This window comes from Patiria miniata, unplaced genomic scaffold, assembly GCF_015706575.1.
Source record: "Patiria miniata isolate m_02_andy unplaced genomic scaffold, ASM1570657v1 HiC_scaffold_2, whole genome shotgun sequence".
Taxonomy (NCBI): domain Eukaryota; kingdom Metazoa; phylum Echinodermata; class Asteroidea; order Valvatida; family Asterinidae; genus Patiria; species Patiria miniata.
In genome coordinates, this window is record NW_024037058.1 from 3,600,933 (window position 1) to 3,619,280 (window position 18,348).

Below are 18,348 nucleotides of genomic sequence, written 5' to 3' on the forward strand. Positions count from 1 at the left end.
TTCCCAAGCCAAACCGTCTAAGGAGCAAAGCAGAACCGTGAATCGTAGAGGGAGCAAGACCAGCAAAGAGAAGTTGGCTGCAGCTGATGTGTCTTTCAAGGGAAAGTAAGACAATCTCAACCTTTTATAACAAATGATTCCTAAGATAATTCTCTTTAATTCCCAAGATTTTTAAGCTGTTATAATACACATCTTATTGAGTTTCATGTTCTGTGGGATTGGAACCCTTACTATAACAGTACCATCAGGTTTGTTTAAGCCACCTATCCACCAAGAGGCACTTGGGTTATGGAGCCTCCACCATCCTAAAATAAACACCGCAAAAACAGAAAGTCCACACTCATTGGAGAGGTCATAAATTTGAATCTGATCGTTTTATGATAACGTCATTTATATAGACCTTTGGGGAATGCTGTTAGCTACATTTTCATACCCTGTTTGCTACCAAAGACTGTAAATCGTCCAACATTGACAACGGTTTATGAAAAGTGATGCAGTTTGAAAAGTTGCAGATTTGAAGAGTACGTGAGTGGAAATTGCTGCGTGACAATGTTAAACGGCATGAAACGAACGGCAGGGAATATCGATCGCACAGTGCTTGTATGCATGGGAGCATTCAAAATTGAATTACCCATGCTTTGTTCAGGCAATGTTCAGTCAGTAGGGGCCAATTACGGGCATGCGTGTTTGTGCTTTGCAATTTCTCTTAGCTTGATCTTTAAATTCGCAACTTTTCAAACAGCATCATTTTTCATAAACCATTGTCAATTTTGGACGATATACAGTCTTTTGTAGCAAACGGGGTATCAAAATGTAGCTAACAAAATTTCAAAAAGGTCAATATAAATAATGTCATCATAAGACGATCAGATTCAAAAGTATTACCCTTCCAATGAGTGTGGACTTTCTTTTTGTTTGCGGTGTTTAGTTAAAACCTTTTGGATGTAAAGGATCTGGCAGGGCTAGGGTTAATTTGAATTTATAATAATTTTCTTTGGTCAGATCTGCCAGTCCCTCCGACAAGAAATCCAAGCGGCCAGAGAAGGTAGCCCGCGATTTTCCTGAAAAACGCCAATCCGAGGACGGCAGGGCCAAGCAGGAGATGGCTCAAGAGAGGGCGCTGTCTCTGGGAGGGTTTCTTCAGTATGTGACGGACCGAGCCCAGGAGGATGCCACACCTGTCTGGAAGGCCTTGATGGCTTGTGGATTTGACTTTCACTTCGACAGGTGAGTCGCACATATTACTTGCGCTGAATTTTAGCAGCTTGCATTCTGACCATTCTTTGGTCTCTGTGTGACATAAAATTGGGCTCGTCTGATTTTTGAAGCTTTACCCCTTTTTAACTACATGTGAAATATTACTTTCACTGATTCATCAGCTTAGTACTTTTTACTCCCTACCTCAGAGTATAGTTTAACAAATTGTGTCAAAATATTAGGAGGGTTCACCAAAGTTTGATCACACGTGTGACATCAGATGTAACAATGTCATCTGGCCCATACAGGAAATTCACACTTTCCTCCAAAGTTCTAAGGACACACAGCAATACTTATTTTGGAGTAAGACTAGTCTTGTGTGATTTACAGAATGCGTGAACAATGTACACCCTCTGCTTTAGTTGTACTAAATGGGAACTGTTCTGTGGTCATGTGTGAGATATTTTAATTGGTGACATATGTGTCATTTTGTAATTGTAATTATGCTAATTTATCTACGAAAAAGATCAACTTATGAAACTGTTTAAGAAGTTTGCATCTTTACTAACGAGCAACACTTTAGTGAACAATAATCATTTATATTACATCACATCCAAAAATAATAATTAAGGTTCAATTTGTGAAGATTTGCCCAGTCATGAAAAGCCATTGTTGGACCGTCTCGTATTCAAGTCTGTCACAAATCCTCACAAGGCTATCACAAGTCACAAGAACTGTCACAGTTCAAGTGTGACAACTGCTTCCTTTGTAATAGTTTTTCCTCTGTTGTGACTGGACTTGTGAATGGACTTGTGACTGGGTTTATGACTGGCCTTGTGACTGGACTTGTGACTGGACTTGTGACTGGACTTGTGACTGGACTTGTGACTGGACTTGTGACTGGACTTGTGACTGGACTTGTGGTTGGACTTGTGACTGGACTTGTGGTTGGACTTGTGACTGGACTTGTGACTGGACTTGTGACTGGACTTGTGACTGGACTTGTGACTGGACTTGTGACTGGACTTGTGACTGGACTTGTGACTGGACTTGTGACTGGTCTTGTGACTGGACTTGTGACTGGACTTGTGACTGGACTTGTGACTGGACTTGTGACTGGGTTTATGACTGGCCTTGTGACAGGACTTGTGACTGGACTTGTGACTGGACTTGTGACTGGTCTTGTGAATGGTCTTGTGTACGGACTTGTGGCTGGATGTATAAGGGATGAGCGCAATTTATTATTATGTTGGAATTTTTTTCACTACAAGTGATGTTTTCATTTTGGAAACTTTGTATTACCTTTCTGCTTTTGTTGTTCCATGCTGAACAGTGAATGATTAACTGTAAATCTAATATGAATTTCCATATTCATGAGTACAGCAGTGATGTCACCACCACAACAGCTGATTGTTATACACTTGTATGTAAAAAGAACTTGCATTGGGGTGATTTGCTAACTCTTTTGTATTTTCTAAAAAACTTGGTTGCATTTCTGGAATGCATTTCAACAGCGGCCTCATGTGTCAAGAAATATACCAAAACTTAAATGTTCTATAAAAAAAATAAAAAATAAGAGATTACGATTTCAAATCAGAAATGTGATTGCTATTTTCTGAGCTCAGTCTATCAGCATAAATGTAAAATAAATCCATAAAAAGATGAATCCATAAAAATATTTGAGTGAAATATTCACGGCAGTGATTTGTACTTCGAATGCAGATTTGCTAGTTTGAACCACTCAGACACCCCCTCGTACTTCAAGCATTGGACCCACGACATGGATGCTGCCCTCGTGTGTTACGTGGATCGTCTGTGTCGTAAATTCTCCATCACTCCGGCCCGTCTGCACCCGCATGAGGTGTACTTCACGGAGGATGATCTCGTCAACCCAAAGTTTGCTCCATTGCAAGGTGATTAGAATACACAGACATAAAATAGTTGTACAGGGTCTAAATACAAAATTGTTGAAGACATGAAATAGTTTGGACATGGATGAGTTTAGGCCCCATCTCGATAATGAATGATCGTCGGTACCCCGTTCTTTCTGAAGGATCCTGCAGACTTTTTTAACAAAAGAGCCCTTGACAACCCGTCCTGGCACGGGCCAGAACGCTTCATTTAAATAACAAAAGGTGTGAATATGCCCGATCTTCTGCAGACCCGCCGGGCCAGGCTCAGTGCCAGAGAGATCATTTAAATATGAATGGCCGGTTAGTCTGCAGAATACCGACCTGCAAAACCGCAACTACTTAGCCATGTTGTGAGCCTCGCCTCGTGAGCACATGAAGGAATGTGATGTGACTAGTATTATACTTGTGCGGTAATGTACATGTACTGTATACGGGTTCTACGATTCAACCTAACGCACGCAAAACGAAGTCAAAATTACGTCTTCATTCAAACTAAATTAAATATGCGCCAAAAATTGGCGTTGGCTTTCGCGCTAGTGAGACCGGCCTTATTCTTCTTTTTTTTGTCACCGACATTCACGAATTCTCTTACCAGAACCTAAACAACGAGAGGAGTTAATAAGCAAAAACATTTGTCACGATATAAAAAAAATACTTTTAATTTAGTCAACTGCGCGACGGCCCCTTTTAAAAGCGCTAAAAAATGCGACCCCACAAAATTATCTTGGTTTGGATGGAAAAAAAAACATTACGATCGATACCGACTTCAAAACAAAAAATGGTCAAATGCAAAATCCAAAAATGAAGGGGGCCTAGTATAAGCCTTTTCAGCAAGTAATTTTTTTCTGGTATTATTCAAAAAAAAAACCATGGTGGTTTAACGCCAGTTTTCGTACAATACGTACGTGTTCGATCCGACGGTTTCGATTGTAATAATAGAGAGGCACAAGTACAAGTAACCACGGAGAAATAACTCCATGGTACAACAGAGGCGAAACGAGCAAATTGTGGCTGACAACGGTCGCGAGAGTTGGAACCAGACTGATAGTCTACTACCTTTGTGTGGAGCGGGATCGGCCGTTGTCAGACTTGTTTGACACGTGGTAATGTGCACGTATTATCCCTGTTGCTGTGTTGTGCAGTGTGGAGCGGGATCTGAACTATACTTTGACCGTGCCAAACGCGTAGCGAGCGGTGGGCTGTGTGGCATTGTGTCTGGCCGCATCGCGGTGTTTTCTCCGCGTGTCCGGACAGAATAAAGGTCCAGGGAATAAAATCGCAACTTTGTTGTTATGATTGGTACAAACCTGACTTAAAAATCAACTTATTGTTAATTAAATGAGGATTCGTTGGACATCAAACATTCTGCTATGTATTAAAAATTTGCTTGGCCTAATATATATAATATACATGTGTATTAACATTTCTTTGTCGATTTCTGAGTAGGTAGTCAAGAAGCCACCATTTACTTGACGAGACGGGGAGACCATCACAAGTTACCACGTCATGGCAATGATATGAAATGTTGTTCAAAAATATTTAGACTTCATCAAGAGACCCTTCGGTATTCATTATAATATAATTATTTGTAATTAATGTAGAGTAATAAAGCATTCGAAGAATTAATGCCCCACACCCCCAAAATAGTAATTATCCTACCGAAGTTCCATAATTATGCATTGTCATTTTCATAAATTTAATTTGACTGTGCGAGGTATTAGAGAGTTCATTTCCGCAATCTAGAATGTAAGAAAAATGATGAGTGTAGGCTAATCATGTTCCTTGCTCTATCGTGTAATGAATATGTAAGAAATATTGAAAACTAAACAACGTACATGTAGTAGTTTTAGAAAATACAGCATAAAGTTTAAGTCTCTATGCTTTTAAAAATATATATATTGTGTTCTTTATGAAATAATATGGTGTCATTCACTTCTGAATGTGACATCGAAATCAACGAATAATAAAGTTTGTTTTACTGCGGCCGAGCAATTTTTTTTAATGGGAGCTAAAAAAATATTAAAAGAATAAAAACTAATTTTCAGAGGGTAGAAAATGACTTTGCACAAGAAAACAACTTGGTCGTGTAGGCCTATTGCACAGTTTTAGGAGTACACCAATATCTAGTGCAGACAAAAGAGAACGAGTAGATGAACTTAAATCACCCAATATCATTATGGAAGACTTTTTGGTAGAAACTGACTCATGAATATTTACGAGGGCCTTCACTGCACGTCACTGGTTTCCTTGACAATTATGTTGCTATGATGGAAGTGTTTGAGAAATCCGCATGAATTTCAACCGTGATGAGTTTTGGGCGGTCCTAGCTGTGCCGCTTTTTATGACCTATCAGCCATGTCGACTGAAACAGTTTTGCTCGGATGTTGGCATCGGGTCTTCTCATTGGTGGTAGAATTTCGTAGCCATGACGATATACATGTTTGTCTTGTTTCCCACGCTCTGTTTGGCAATGACCCAACCCTTTCCCACAAAGGCCAGGATAGATTGGAGTTGTCAACGGCTGTTTACCGTGCAGGCGTATGAGTTGGGCTGGGGAGTTTATTATTAGACAGCTGTGCCTACGTACCGGTGCGGGCATGGCCCGGCCGGGGAATAAAATTTTTAACCAGTGCGATGTTCATTTCTCGAAAATATTTACCCCGAACTTAGTTCATTACATTTTGCATTTGATGAGGTTGTTCACATGCCTAATTTTTGAAATCGTTTTATTGTTATACAATCATAAATATTGATATTTTATATTTAATAAAAAACCATGCGTTTTATATAAATTAGAGTGACCATGCACGGTGACGTGACTATAATATTATGCCCCATTATTTTATCATTCTATCTAACCGCACTCTTCTACTCAAAATCAGTCCGTATTTAATCCAAAAAGTTTACTATCCAGTTATAAAACACTTTAGGTTAATATGATTTCAAACGATTCTGTTAATACTAATAATCCTGCAAAGCGATGGAGCATGTGGTCTAGATCATAGATGGAGTCAACGTCGGATCCTCACTAGTCGAATACCAAACTGTCATGACCATCGGGATTCGAATTAAATGTGCAACTTGGAGAAGGAAATTCCATTTGTCCAAGGTGTTGAAGCTGTACCACTACTTGCAGTAGTACGACGCAGCAAAATGTCCCCTTTTGTCACTAACTTGGTGAAATGTGCACGAAGTCTGTGCGTCAGGTCCTGCATCTTGCATGTGCGGTCGGCAAACTAAAATGCATACCGTTTTGGATGTGTCGTCGACGCGTCGTGTTACCAGGATCACAGCCACTTGAATTAGTACGCAATTGAATTTGGGAGCTGACTATTTGCGTTGCGTGCTGTGGGGAAATCCCCGCCAGCAAAACGGCTGTTTCATGTATTCTTTTCTTAAAACATTTTACTACTTGGCCTTTTTTATGTACGTCAAAAAAATAAGAATTGAATCGCATAGACCCTCACAATTCTTTCCAAGCGTTAAGCAGTGATTTACAACCCGGAATGTTGCCCATCTCAATTTGTGTTCATTCAAATTTTCAAATGGTAATTCTTATAGAAGCATAAAACTTCTAAAATCTTCAGAATTTCGCGGCAAACTTACGTGACACATCGTTTTTTATTTCATTGCGATGAAGTGGAGAACTTCCAAAACATTAATTTGCATTGAAATACGGCAATCTCGGAGCAAAATGCAGTGAAATATTTTGTTAGAATGACAAAAAAAGAGGGGTTAACCTGGCAGTTCTCTTACGCAGTGATTATGTTCCATGTACCATCGGCTTTTGCTACGATCTTTGTAAGAAAACTCGGTTCAAAGCCTAAAGGTTTCGGTGAAATTAACATTCATATACGGCCAGTTCATATTCTTGCCATGAAATAAATTATTATATTAATTACAGAAACCTTTCTGGAAACGTTTGCAGATGACGAATTCGCTTCGATCTTCGCTCCGCTATTATATTCACTTGTATTTAAAAGGCCGGTTCCTGCTCACACAATCATAATGTACAATGTTTTGTTTGATAACAAAACGGAACGACTTTCTGCGTACCGACCGTGTGTATTCATGAGGTCTACATTGACTCATGTTTATTCATTGCATCATTGTTGAGATAACAAAAGCACACGGCTGGTCTAGCTCATTAAAGTTGCTGTGCTTGAACGCACACACCCGTCCAGTCTGCAGATTCCTGCCCTCCTTGACAACTGCAGACTGATCGTCCGGAACGCAGACAGAACGGGAAATAACGGGCATTCATTATCGAGATGGGGCCTTAGACATGAAAGGGTTTAGATAGTTGTGACATAAAATAGTTTACACATGAATAGTTGAAGATATGAAATAATTGTTGACATGGAATAATTGTAGACATGGAATAGTTTAGACATATAACAGTTTAATGGACAGTAAAACAATTGTTAACATGAAACAGTTTGCTAACATAAATATTTGAAAATGTGAAATAATTTTAGACACACGGTATTTAACATTTTAGACGTTATAATGTGAAATCATTTTGCACGTGAAACAGTTGTTCTAACATAAATATTTGAAAATGTGAAATAATTTTAGACGTATAACAGTTATTGACATGAAATAGTTTAGACATGAATAGTTCAGACATGAAATAGTTCAGACATGAAATAGTTCAGACATGAAATAGTTTAGACAGGAAATAGTTTAGATATAAAATAGTTTACATATGAAATAGTTAAGACATGAAATAGTGTAGACATGAATTAGTTTAGACAGGAAATAGTTTAGATATGAAATAGTTTACGTATGAAATAGTTTAGACATGAAATACTTTTGGACAGGAAATAGTTTAGATATGAAATAGTTTAGACATCAAACAGTTTTAACCCTTTAGCCCTTTTGCTGCCTCAATTTACCCTGCTTGTTACTCCTCATACCGCCCCAAACCACACCAGCTATGGCTTCATGGAGGAGTGAATACAATGTAATACAATTTAATACAAGTGCTAAAGGGTTAACCAGTTCGCGCTGGAGGCCGTGTGTACACACAAAAGTTTTGACAGATAAACACGCAGAGAGCGAGGCCGGAAATATCTGTCAGCAACCCGCTCTCAGCGAGCGAGGCCGGAAATATGAGTGTGCTGCCCGAGGCTGATGACTTCAACCCGTCTGGCTTGAGGTCGGGTGAAAAGCAATCCCGTGCCTCGTTCTGTTCTTGTCAAAATAATCCCGACGTGAACTGGTTAAATAGTTTGATCAATTTAGTTACTGAGCATTGTGCCTCGTTCCTGAGGACGTAGTGGCCGTGTAAAATACTTTTAAAACAAATAAATTGATTGAGCGTTCCTTTATTGTTATTTTCTGCAATCAGGTGTTCCACTGGAGGTTCTCCGTCTGCGCTTTGCCCTCCTCCAGTCGCTTAGCAACAATCTAGAGGCATATTTCCTGCCTCTGGTTGACCTACGACCTTCTCAGACCCTCTCCTTGAGCACGGCTGCCCTTATATCTAGGGCTAGGAGGATTCTGTTCTATGACACTAAGATCAAGTTTTTCAATGCCATCTTGGATGCCACGGCTCAGCGCAACTTGGACCAGGCGGCTCCGGAGATTACCCTGGACCCCCTGGAGATTGTAGGAGGTAAGGTTTATGGACAAACGTCTTGCTGCATCTTTCACATTAATGGAAGAAATTTGAGTTTGCTTCGGAACTATATGAATTTTTTTTTAATGCGCACTGCATATATTAGGCCAAATGGGTGCACACACATTACACAACCAATACGATTTCGCCTAGATGTGTTCCGACGGGCTCGTGGATGATATTGGTTGGTCGTGATAACGTGACGGCGGGTTATCGCGGCAGCTGGTTATCACGTAACAAACTATAACAACGTCTAGCCCCTAGACTAGTTTGGCCCCTGCAAACATGCCAAACGCAATTGGAATTATAATGTCACAGAAAAAGAAGTGTTTTTAAAATGGCAGTGTCCATGTGCTACAAGTTGCATTATGGGAAAAACAGCTCCTTAAATTCACAAAAAATTGGATCCATTTCTTGTTTGACACCAGCCGATGCCCAGGACTGCCTAGCTACCCAGTTCTGTCAGGCAGCCAGACAGCTGTCCATCGTTCCTTCCTCCAAGCTTTGTGTCAAGATTGCAAGTGGGGGGGACCCTACATATGCGTTCAACGTTAGGCTAACAGGCGAAGAGGTCCATGGAACAAGTAAGTCAGGTTTTTTTTTAACCCTCTGTGTGAGTGTGGCCTCTATTTATGCATGGTTACCGGACCGTACTGCAGTTTGTAGTACATGTTGTAAAAGGTGTCAAAATTTACTGAACTAGTTGCTGTCTATCAAATATATACGTTGTAAATTAGTTAAACGGCTGTAAACAGCCATTACTTGAGCTTACTGACTAGTCTTGTTGACAGAATGATTTATTTTGTTATAAAATTCTGCAAGACATTCAAAATCTAGTATATGAGAGCCCATTTCATAAGCTTTCTTTTAGTACAAGAATCATTCGAATCACCCATGTACTTTTCAAGTTACAGAATTTTAAAAACAACCACCGTTTGAAAGTTCTATCCATGGCCATGGACAGAACTTCCAAACTTTCAAACTTTTTTCTGTGATCCATGCATGGATCACACAAAAAAACGTGTGCATTCTTTCAGCAAGATGAAAACAATTCACACACATCCCTATGTGGTTTGTTTTTGTTTTGCTGAAAGAATACTTACGTTTTTGTGATTTGGGACAGAACTTTAAAACGGTGGTTGGGTTTAAAATTCTGTAACTTGAAAAGTACTTGAGTGATTTGAATGATTCTTGGACTAAAAGAAGCTAATTAATTGGGCTTTTATATCCTAGATTTTGAAAATGCTACATGCTGAACTTAGCAATCGTCCTGACATTTGGTTTTCAGGTTTTTTACTCACCCTATAGTTATCATCGGGGAACTCTGCAATATTTGTGTTAATGAACAGTTTGCACTTGGGTACAATATGCATATGATAATTCCAGAGAAATTATTCAAATCGAAATCTGGTAATTCTTTTTCTTCTTCGTAGGTGGTTCCTTTAGGCATTTCCTAGGTCAGGTGACCCGTGAGCTGCAGAGCTCCACCCTAGGTCTGCTCGTCCTGTGCCCTAGTGCGGGAACCGGCCGAAATAAAGGCAGATATTTAATGAGGCCGGGCGCCATCACGTTCCCGGAGGAGAAACTTCTGGAGTTCTTTGGACTGGTAATTGTTTGTTTGTTTGTTTTTTGGTTAATTGAAAAACATTAAACACTTTTGAAAGCGTAGTTTTATGTAAAACTTGATCAGCACATTGCGTATGTTCCAATATTCGATCAAGTCCAAGTTAGAATAACCAAATAACAAATTATTAGAAATGCACAGCACTACCAAAGGCCTTGCAAAATTGCCAATAGATCGACTAACTTGAAATTAAAAATTGAAAAATTAGATGTGTTTTTAAGCTCTGGTAGGAGCTTCGACATGCCACTTGGTGGTCAGTCGGTCAGTCTGTCTGTCTGTCTGTCTGTCCCCAAAAATTGACCAAAATATTTGACCAAAAATTGACCAAATGCCATGCCGTCATCAGTAAATGCACTCTTGAGACGAAAGTAATCGGAAAACGGGTTTTGCCTCGATCGATGCGCATTCGCGTCTATTTTGCATATATATGTCTGTCCCTGGAAAATTGACCAAAAGCGAGCCCCCTAAGTGAAATAAATATAACTATCAAGTTTTAATTTAACGGGGAAAAAAGAAGAAAAAAAATGAAATACTTAATACAAAATTGTTTGTAACAATTTGTAAAGTTGTTTATGAAAATTTTGTAAATGGAGGCAAGATAATGTGCAGTAATGTTATAGTCTTTGTTTATATGGGAAATTGAGGGGCTTTTTTTGTCAATTTTCAGTGCCTGATTTTCGCGCGGGACGGCGGCGCAGGCTTGTATGCACAATCATTTCATGCAAGACTTCCATGCAAGGCAGCCAGAGCTTATTGTGCACTCGCACTTGTATTTTTCTGAGGAAGTTTTGCAGTGGGTTTCCATATCAAAATTTGGACATACATATACTCTTTCCTTCCTTACCCTCAGCTCCTCGGCATCGCTCTAAGAGCAGACATCCCCCTAGCCTTGGATCTACTGCCGTCGTTCTGGAAGTGTCTGGTTGGAGCCCCGTTGGACCCTGAGAGGGATCTTGAAGAAGCTGACTGTATCACCTACAGCTACCTCAAGAGATTGACAGAGGTAGAGCTTTTTCGCCATCAGCAAAATAGCCTTCGTTTTTGTTCTAATTTGTTTTTTACTTCTTTTTCTTCTTCTTCTTGTTCCCACAAATCCCATAGACTTTGTACATGTTTCCTTCTCTGTGCCACTTTTGAACTTCAGTTTTAATGAAACTTGGTACAGACTCAGAACCCACAGTGAACTCATGCATGGACACGTGATGTCATCATGACATCATCACGTGACATGTGACGTCATCTGAAAGGTACATTTTTGAGCGAGCTATATCTACAGAACTACAGGGTCGATCGGATTGATACTTGATATACACATAGGGATTTGTATAAGATGAAAATTGACATCAACATCAACAATGCCAAAAGGCCCTATGTTCTGCTCATCAAACAGGCATACCGCTAGTATTTGTTCCGTATTGTTATCACAGTAACAAAATTTGAATTTTTTTCTTGATAATGCCAGGTTCAGAGTGAAGCAGAGTTTGACGCGCTGTGCGCCGAGGTCTCCTCCCATCATGCACCTGAGCTGGAGTCACCTGACCCAGACCCCGCCCCTGGGCCATCCACTGGCCCCTCCTCCTCCCAGACGGACACGCCTTCTCACAACCTGACGTTTGTTTATAACAGCCTGGGCGGGGCAGAAGTGGAGCTGTGTACGGAGGGGAGGACTCGACGAGTCGGGTGGGTCACCAGGAAGATTAGTCAAAATCCAGTCTCTATGGAATACCGTATCATGTATTCATTACAAAATAGATTTAAACACATTCAATTGTTGACCTCCTGTTGTACTATTAATACCCAAACTTTTGGGGGGAAAACCCATTAGTGCGCCAGCAGAAGAGGGCGCATTTTTACCACTTTTGAGAGCTCTGTGGACGGGACACACAGCGCACTGTACTGGTTCGCACGCGAAGTACGCACGACTTCCTGAATGTGTAAAAGCTATTAGCCACAGTGTCTTCGCGTGAGCGTCAGGCATCGTCGGCGCGCAAATACGTTCGAATATAACTTGCGATGGTCTCCCAGACTAATCCCCGCCCCCAATAACTTTGGATCATTCGAAATACGCAGTGGATGAACCGGGAACCAGTCTAGGTCTCTCCAAACTCTCCTTTCCTGGCCGTTGAAGGCGTACTTGTGCACGGAGTGCATAGGATACATTATTACAGTTTAGCCACTATAGCCAGTGGTATTTTCTATGACAATTGCTTATTTAGGCGTGTGTATCAGAACCGGGTACCCGAGTACCCGACCGTTGATGTCAGGAACCGGTTCCAGATAATGGGATCGGGTACCGGTAACCAACTTTGCAAATTACGTTGTGATTTCTAAGACAATGAAAAAGAAATGTTTTACATGCCATTTGTGGGGAATTTTCCAAAATGAAAACCAGGCTACATGCAAAACCAAAGCAGATGTCACGTTTAAGTGCATTTCGATGCACCACATGACGCTTGCGAAAGTTGCAGTTTGTACTGCAAAGCTATGAAGACCTTCGGTCAACTTGATAATTACGGGTACATGGTTAACCGTGGCTTACCTCAATAGGTACCTGGTTCCCTTACAACCCGAAAATGTACATCCTAATGCTTATTGTAAAACAGGATTTGGCTCAGTGTCAAGTCAGTTTTAAACGTACTTGTTTAAAACCGGCCAAGCACATACCGGTATTTATTCCCTTATATATTCATTGATGAATCCATAAAACCATATACAGGGTGAGTAAAAAAAAGTGAACCCAAATGTTGGGACCATTGTTTTAGTGAAGCTCTTCATGTAGCACTTTCAAAATCTAGGATACGAAAGCCCAATTCATAAGCTTTCTTTTAGTACAAGAATCATTCAAATCACTCATGTACTTTTGAAGGTACGGAATTTGAAACACAACCACCATTTTAAAGTTCTGTCTACGGATCACAAAAAGGTTTAAGTGTTCTTTCAGCAACATGAAAACAAATCACATAGGGATGTGTGCAAATTGTTTTTCTTTTGTTGAAAGAATGCACACTTTTTTTGTGATCTGTAGACAGAACTTTAAAATGGTGGTTGTGTTTAAAAATCCGTAACTTGAAAAGTACATGAGTGATTTGAATGATTCTTGTACTAAAAGAAAGCTGAATTGGGCTTTTATATCCTAGATTTTGAAAGTCTACATGCAGAACTTCATTAAAACAATAGTCCCAACATTTGTTTTTCGTTGTTTTTTTTTACTCACCCTGTACAGTGCTGAGGCAGTCTAGGGAGCAACAAGCAGATATTTTGGGGTAAAATAAGGACTAATTCGTGTCTGTTTGCTTTTGCAGTTGGAAGAATCGCCAGCAGTACATCTCAGCCATACGGGATCTACGTTTGAGAGAGCTAGCCAGCCCAGAGCGCATGCTAGCAGTCCGTTGTGGGCTAGCATCGGTCATACCAATCCATCTGCTTTGTATGATGACGCCACATGATTTGGAACTCAGAACTTGTGGCCTACCAACAGTTGATCTGGACTTTTTAAAGGTAAACAAAGAAGAAAAGGAAAAACCCCTATTTTAATCCATATTCCTTTAAAAATGTGGTGAGAGATATGAACTTCATCTCTTGAAAATTTTGACGATAAGTCAGTGTACCAGTTATTATTTAAATTTGACTCATAGTTGGCCCAAGTTAGTTTCATTTGGCTCATTGGAATTTTTTGTCCAATTGGGAGTTTAGCCCAGTGGTTAGGGTCACGACTCACGATCAAAGGGTCAGTTGTTCGAATTGTATGTTGTGTCCTTGGGCAAGCTACTTCACCACAACCGGCCTCTCTCAATCCTGTATTGTAATTGGGGAGTAATCTGCATTGGGTGGTGAGTGATAACTGTTTGGAGATGCTATGACATAACTCGTCTTCAACACCTACAAAATAGAGCGGCAAGACTGATATTTTGGTAGGGCATGATACATCCAGTGCCCCCTTGTTACGTCGTCTTCATTGGCTGCTGATCCGTAAGCGTATTGAATTCAAAATCCTTGTCATCGTCTACAAATGCGTTCACTCACAAGCCCCGGATTATCTTCAAAACCTGATTAATTTCACAAACCTAGATATGCCACTTGCTCTTCGCTAGACTCAACTCTTCTCACTGTGCCTAAAACCAGAACTCGTACCGGTGATAAAGCGTTTCAAGCCGCTGGACCACGCCTTTGGAACTGTCTGTCCATCAACATCAGAGAGGCCAAAACCTTGGGCATTTTCAAAGATCTTCTACAAACACACCTGTTTGTCTAATTTCTTGTATTGCTTTGTACTTCGTTTTGTTACTGATGTTCTGTTTATTGAGTTTCATTGTTCATTGTGTAATTTATTGTATTGCTTTGTACAGCGCTGTGTTCCTTGAAGGGCGATTTATAAATGCCTAATTGAATTGTATTGTATTGTTATCTGTAATAAACAGGTATTCCATCCAGGAGGAATTGAAATATTCTCAGTCATTTCAGGCCAAGGAAACCATAGATAAATGCTGCCCTGATGGGCCATATTGGCTAGGAACGGGCTTGTCTTACTTTCACTTACCCCTTGTACCCTTCCACTAGGCCCACACCATGTACCAGGTGGGCCTGGTCGAGACAGACACCCACATCCAGTACTTCTGGTCAGCGCTGGAGTCATTCTCCCAAGAAGAGATAGCTCGCTTCATCAAGTTTGCTTGCAATCAGGACCGCATCCCATGTACCTGCCCATGCCGAGACGGGGAGGCTGATACCAGTCATGTGCCACCCTACCCAATGAAGATAGCCCCACCTGATGGAACCGGGGGTGAGTCTCAGAAACTTTCTTGTAGAGTTGTCATTAACTCTTTCAGTGCCCGCGAAATTTGAAAAGTTTAACCCTAAAGTGCCCAACTTCGAGCGTTTTTTTAATTGTTCAAAATTCTGTAAAAAATTAAGTAAATAAGTTTTACTCACTAAATTTGTTGTTGTTGATCTCTGGTATATCCTCGGTATATTGGAAAATCAATAGTAGTCACGTACATAGTGATACACCCTGAAACACTGTCGTGCACACAGGGGAATTCCACTTTTTGCAGAAAATACGAGTGTCAGTGCTGCTCCCTCTTGCAAGAACTCGAATGAAACAAATAAATACAGGTCGTACCTGAATGAAAATGATATTATTAGAAAGAGCGAGAGCGCCCCCTTTTGATAACATGCTTACTCTACCTCGTACATGTACGAGGTTTGGCGATTTTAAGTACGAACACTACCTCGTACATGTACGAGGTTGGCAATTTCGAACTAACAAATATACCTCGTACATGTACGACTTTGGCACTGAAAGAGTTAAGGCAATCATAAGTCAGTAACAAGTGAGTAAGAAATCAACACAGTTAATCACAAGACTCAATCGCAAGTCATCACAAGTCAGTCACAAGTCATGTCACAAATCAAGCACAAGCCATTTCAAAATCAAATCATATGTCTATCAGATACAATTCGGCCAATTCATAATGCAGTGTGCCACAAAGAGTTTGCCATGGAGAGTCCATTTTTCAAGTTTACGGTCGACAAAACACGGCCCATTTGAATGAGTGTCAGTAGACAACTTGAGCTATTTCGTAATAGATTCATATGCTTACGAAACTAGCTTCGAAAAAAGCTAACAATTTCAAATGTCCCGCCCTGCGAATTTGTCGACCATCTCGCACAATGCACTTGGAAAAATGAACTCCCTGTGTTAAACTCTGGGTGGTGCACTGCATTGTGAATCGCCCAAATTCACAACTCAATTTACAAGTATATCAAGTCAATCACAATTATATAACTGACATACAGATCCTTGTCATTTGATTTATGGAACTCACATCACGTGACATTCATTATTGCTCCCATTCACGCCGGGGCTCAAAAAGTCCCATTCGCCCATGGTGAATGGGATTTACTATATTCAACAGTTAGTTTCATCCTTGTTCAGTAGCTCGGTTTTTGTGTGCAAATGCATGCTGGTGTGCACGTAGCGTGTATTGTTCCCAAGAGCCAGTAGCTAGAGAGTTAGGTTTCGTGAAGGGGTGGTTTTGAAGAGAGAAATACATTTCCCACCAATTTTGTACTGAAATAGGAGTTCATCAGCCACTTGTGTCAGCCACTAATTTTGCTGTTTACCAAGTGCACATGCGAGGTTTCACGCACGGGTTAAATATACGCGTAATAGACTGTCGCACTGGTTACCAGTGCACTAGTCTAATACGCATGCCCTTTACGAAGCATTTGTGGAACTGGCGCATGGGGGTAGTGCGCACGCGCGAACATCGCCCTAGCAGCAGCTACATGTAAAGATGGGGCACAAGCACAACAACATTTTGCTGAGAAAACTTACGCGTAACTTCATGAAATTTTTTGTGAATATGCATGACGTATAGTAAAACCAATAAAACATGGTTTAATTTGGGTGGATAGTCGATATTACCTCCCCGAGGTATAGGAAGTTCCCTTGGCTTTGCCTTGGGAACGAGTCTGTCAACTTCCAATACCTCGGGGAGGTAATATCGAGTATCAACCCTCAAACCATGTTTTAGTGTTTATTCAAAATGGAAAGTGAAGGGATGAGATTTTTTGTGTGTGTACAAGTCCATCAGCATGAAATTTGGTTAAACTTGCCTTAATGTTGGTGACAAAGTTGCTTCCAAATCACATTTTAGGCACGTTAGGCCAAAAAAAAAAAAAAAAAGGTTCCTGTTTCTGGTCTGCACGCGCATCGCTGTAGCCATGTGCGTCAGCAAAATATAAAAAAAAAAAGTTTCAATGTAAGCTGATGTCTCAAAACCGCCAAATTCACTGGTTGGACTGGAATCCTGCTGCTGCACAATTTTAACGTGTTTTTAGATGGGGTTACGATCGAGTATAAGCTTTATGTGGCTTCTCTGGGCTCCCATTCATTTTGCACTAAATTTAGTTGAGCACCATTTGCAGTCATCAGCCGACATTTGAATTTAAAAAAAGGGAAAAAAAGCCTCGTACCCGCACCACTTTTGGGGCAAGCTCCATACCAGAAACCGGACACCTTCTTTTTGGCCTTAACAAGTTAGGCTGTGTTTTGTGTTGTTATATAGAGTCCAAGAAGTAGTTGCATGGTACCGGATGAATTTAATGGATTCCAAATTGATTTCCCTTTTTAGGATCTCCAGACACACGTTTCATCCGCGTAGAGACCTGCATGTTCATGGTGAAGCTGCCGCAGTACACCAGCCAGGAGATCATGACCAGGAGACTGCTGTATGCCATCAATTGTAGAGAAGACCCTATGAGTGGTTGAATCACAAACATCACATTGGCACCACGGTGCTTTCCCCACCTGCTTCCCCTTAACTAGTCTGGAAATTTGGGACTCGCAATACTGTGTATGAGAGTCCCAAAACTTAAGGTATTGAAAACATGCAGTACATGAAAATAGACTGGCTCCTGAAACAACCAGTCCAACACAGCTTCAGTACTGCATCAATCAAGTGTGTCAAAAGAAACATGTGGCAAGTTAGGAACTAGTCTCTATTTACTACACATTTCTCCATAGCCAGCCACCAGACTAATGACAAGGAATGAAAAGGTCAGTCTTTTCAAATAGTAGGACCATGGTTGGACATGTACCAGCCTAGTCTTAAGCCTCATTTTGAAATCACTTGACTTCCCCCTTATGTGTAACATATTGAAGAAATGTCTCTTTTAAAAATTTAATTGAGTCTTCAAACTTGAGGACCTTCTTTGCCCAATGGAGGTTTGGAGAAATTTGCTGGCTAACGAGTCAGTAAAGTTGGCGTGATTTAGATTTCTACGTTTCAGAGCAGTCCAGGTCCAAGTCTGACCCTAACCCAGGTCTGATTCCCACCCACGCCTGACACGTTTAAGATTTTCAGTCCCCACCTGATGTTGTAGGTTTGCGACAGTATCATTTATGGGTTTCCTCCCACTTTGAAAACCCGACATTCTTCATCTTCTAAGCTTTTTTATATTTCAAAATTCTGTGCTGCAGTGACTTG

At 40.6% G+C, this 18,348-nt stretch overlaps 1 protein-coding gene across 3 annotated transcripts in view; it reads left to right on the forward strand.

The window, feature by feature from the left end:
* Positions 1-17,845, forward strand: part of LOC119727024 (probable E3 ubiquitin-protein ligase HECTD4) — a 109,368-nt gene extending 91,523 nt beyond the window's left edge. For 2 of the 3 annotated variants that reach the window (XM_038198907.1, XM_038198908.1), the window contains exons 53-63: positions 9-105; positions 1,003-1,227; positions 2,920-3,110; positions 8,464-8,730; positions 9,162-9,317; positions 10,167-10,339; positions 11,208-11,360; positions 11,820-12,037; positions 13,660-13,855; positions 14,915-15,137; positions 17,494-17,630. In XM_038198907.1, coding sequence (XP_038054835.1) covers positions 9-105; positions 1,003-1,227; positions 2,920-3,110; positions 8,464-8,730; positions 9,162-9,317; positions 10,167-10,339; positions 11,208-11,360; positions 11,820-12,037; positions 13,660-13,855; positions 14,915-15,137; positions 17,494-17,630 — 2,036 coding nt within the window. Of the gene's footprint in view, positions 1-8; positions 106-1,002; positions 1,228-2,919; positions 3,111-8,463; positions 8,731-9,161; positions 9,318-10,166; positions 10,340-11,207; positions 11,361-11,819; positions 12,038-13,659; positions 13,856-14,914; positions 15,138-17,493 lie in introns of all 3 variants that reach the window. The other variant, XM_038198905.1, reaches the window with a different exon arrangement.
* The last annotated feature ends 503 nt before the right edge of the window (positions 17,846-18,348 follow it).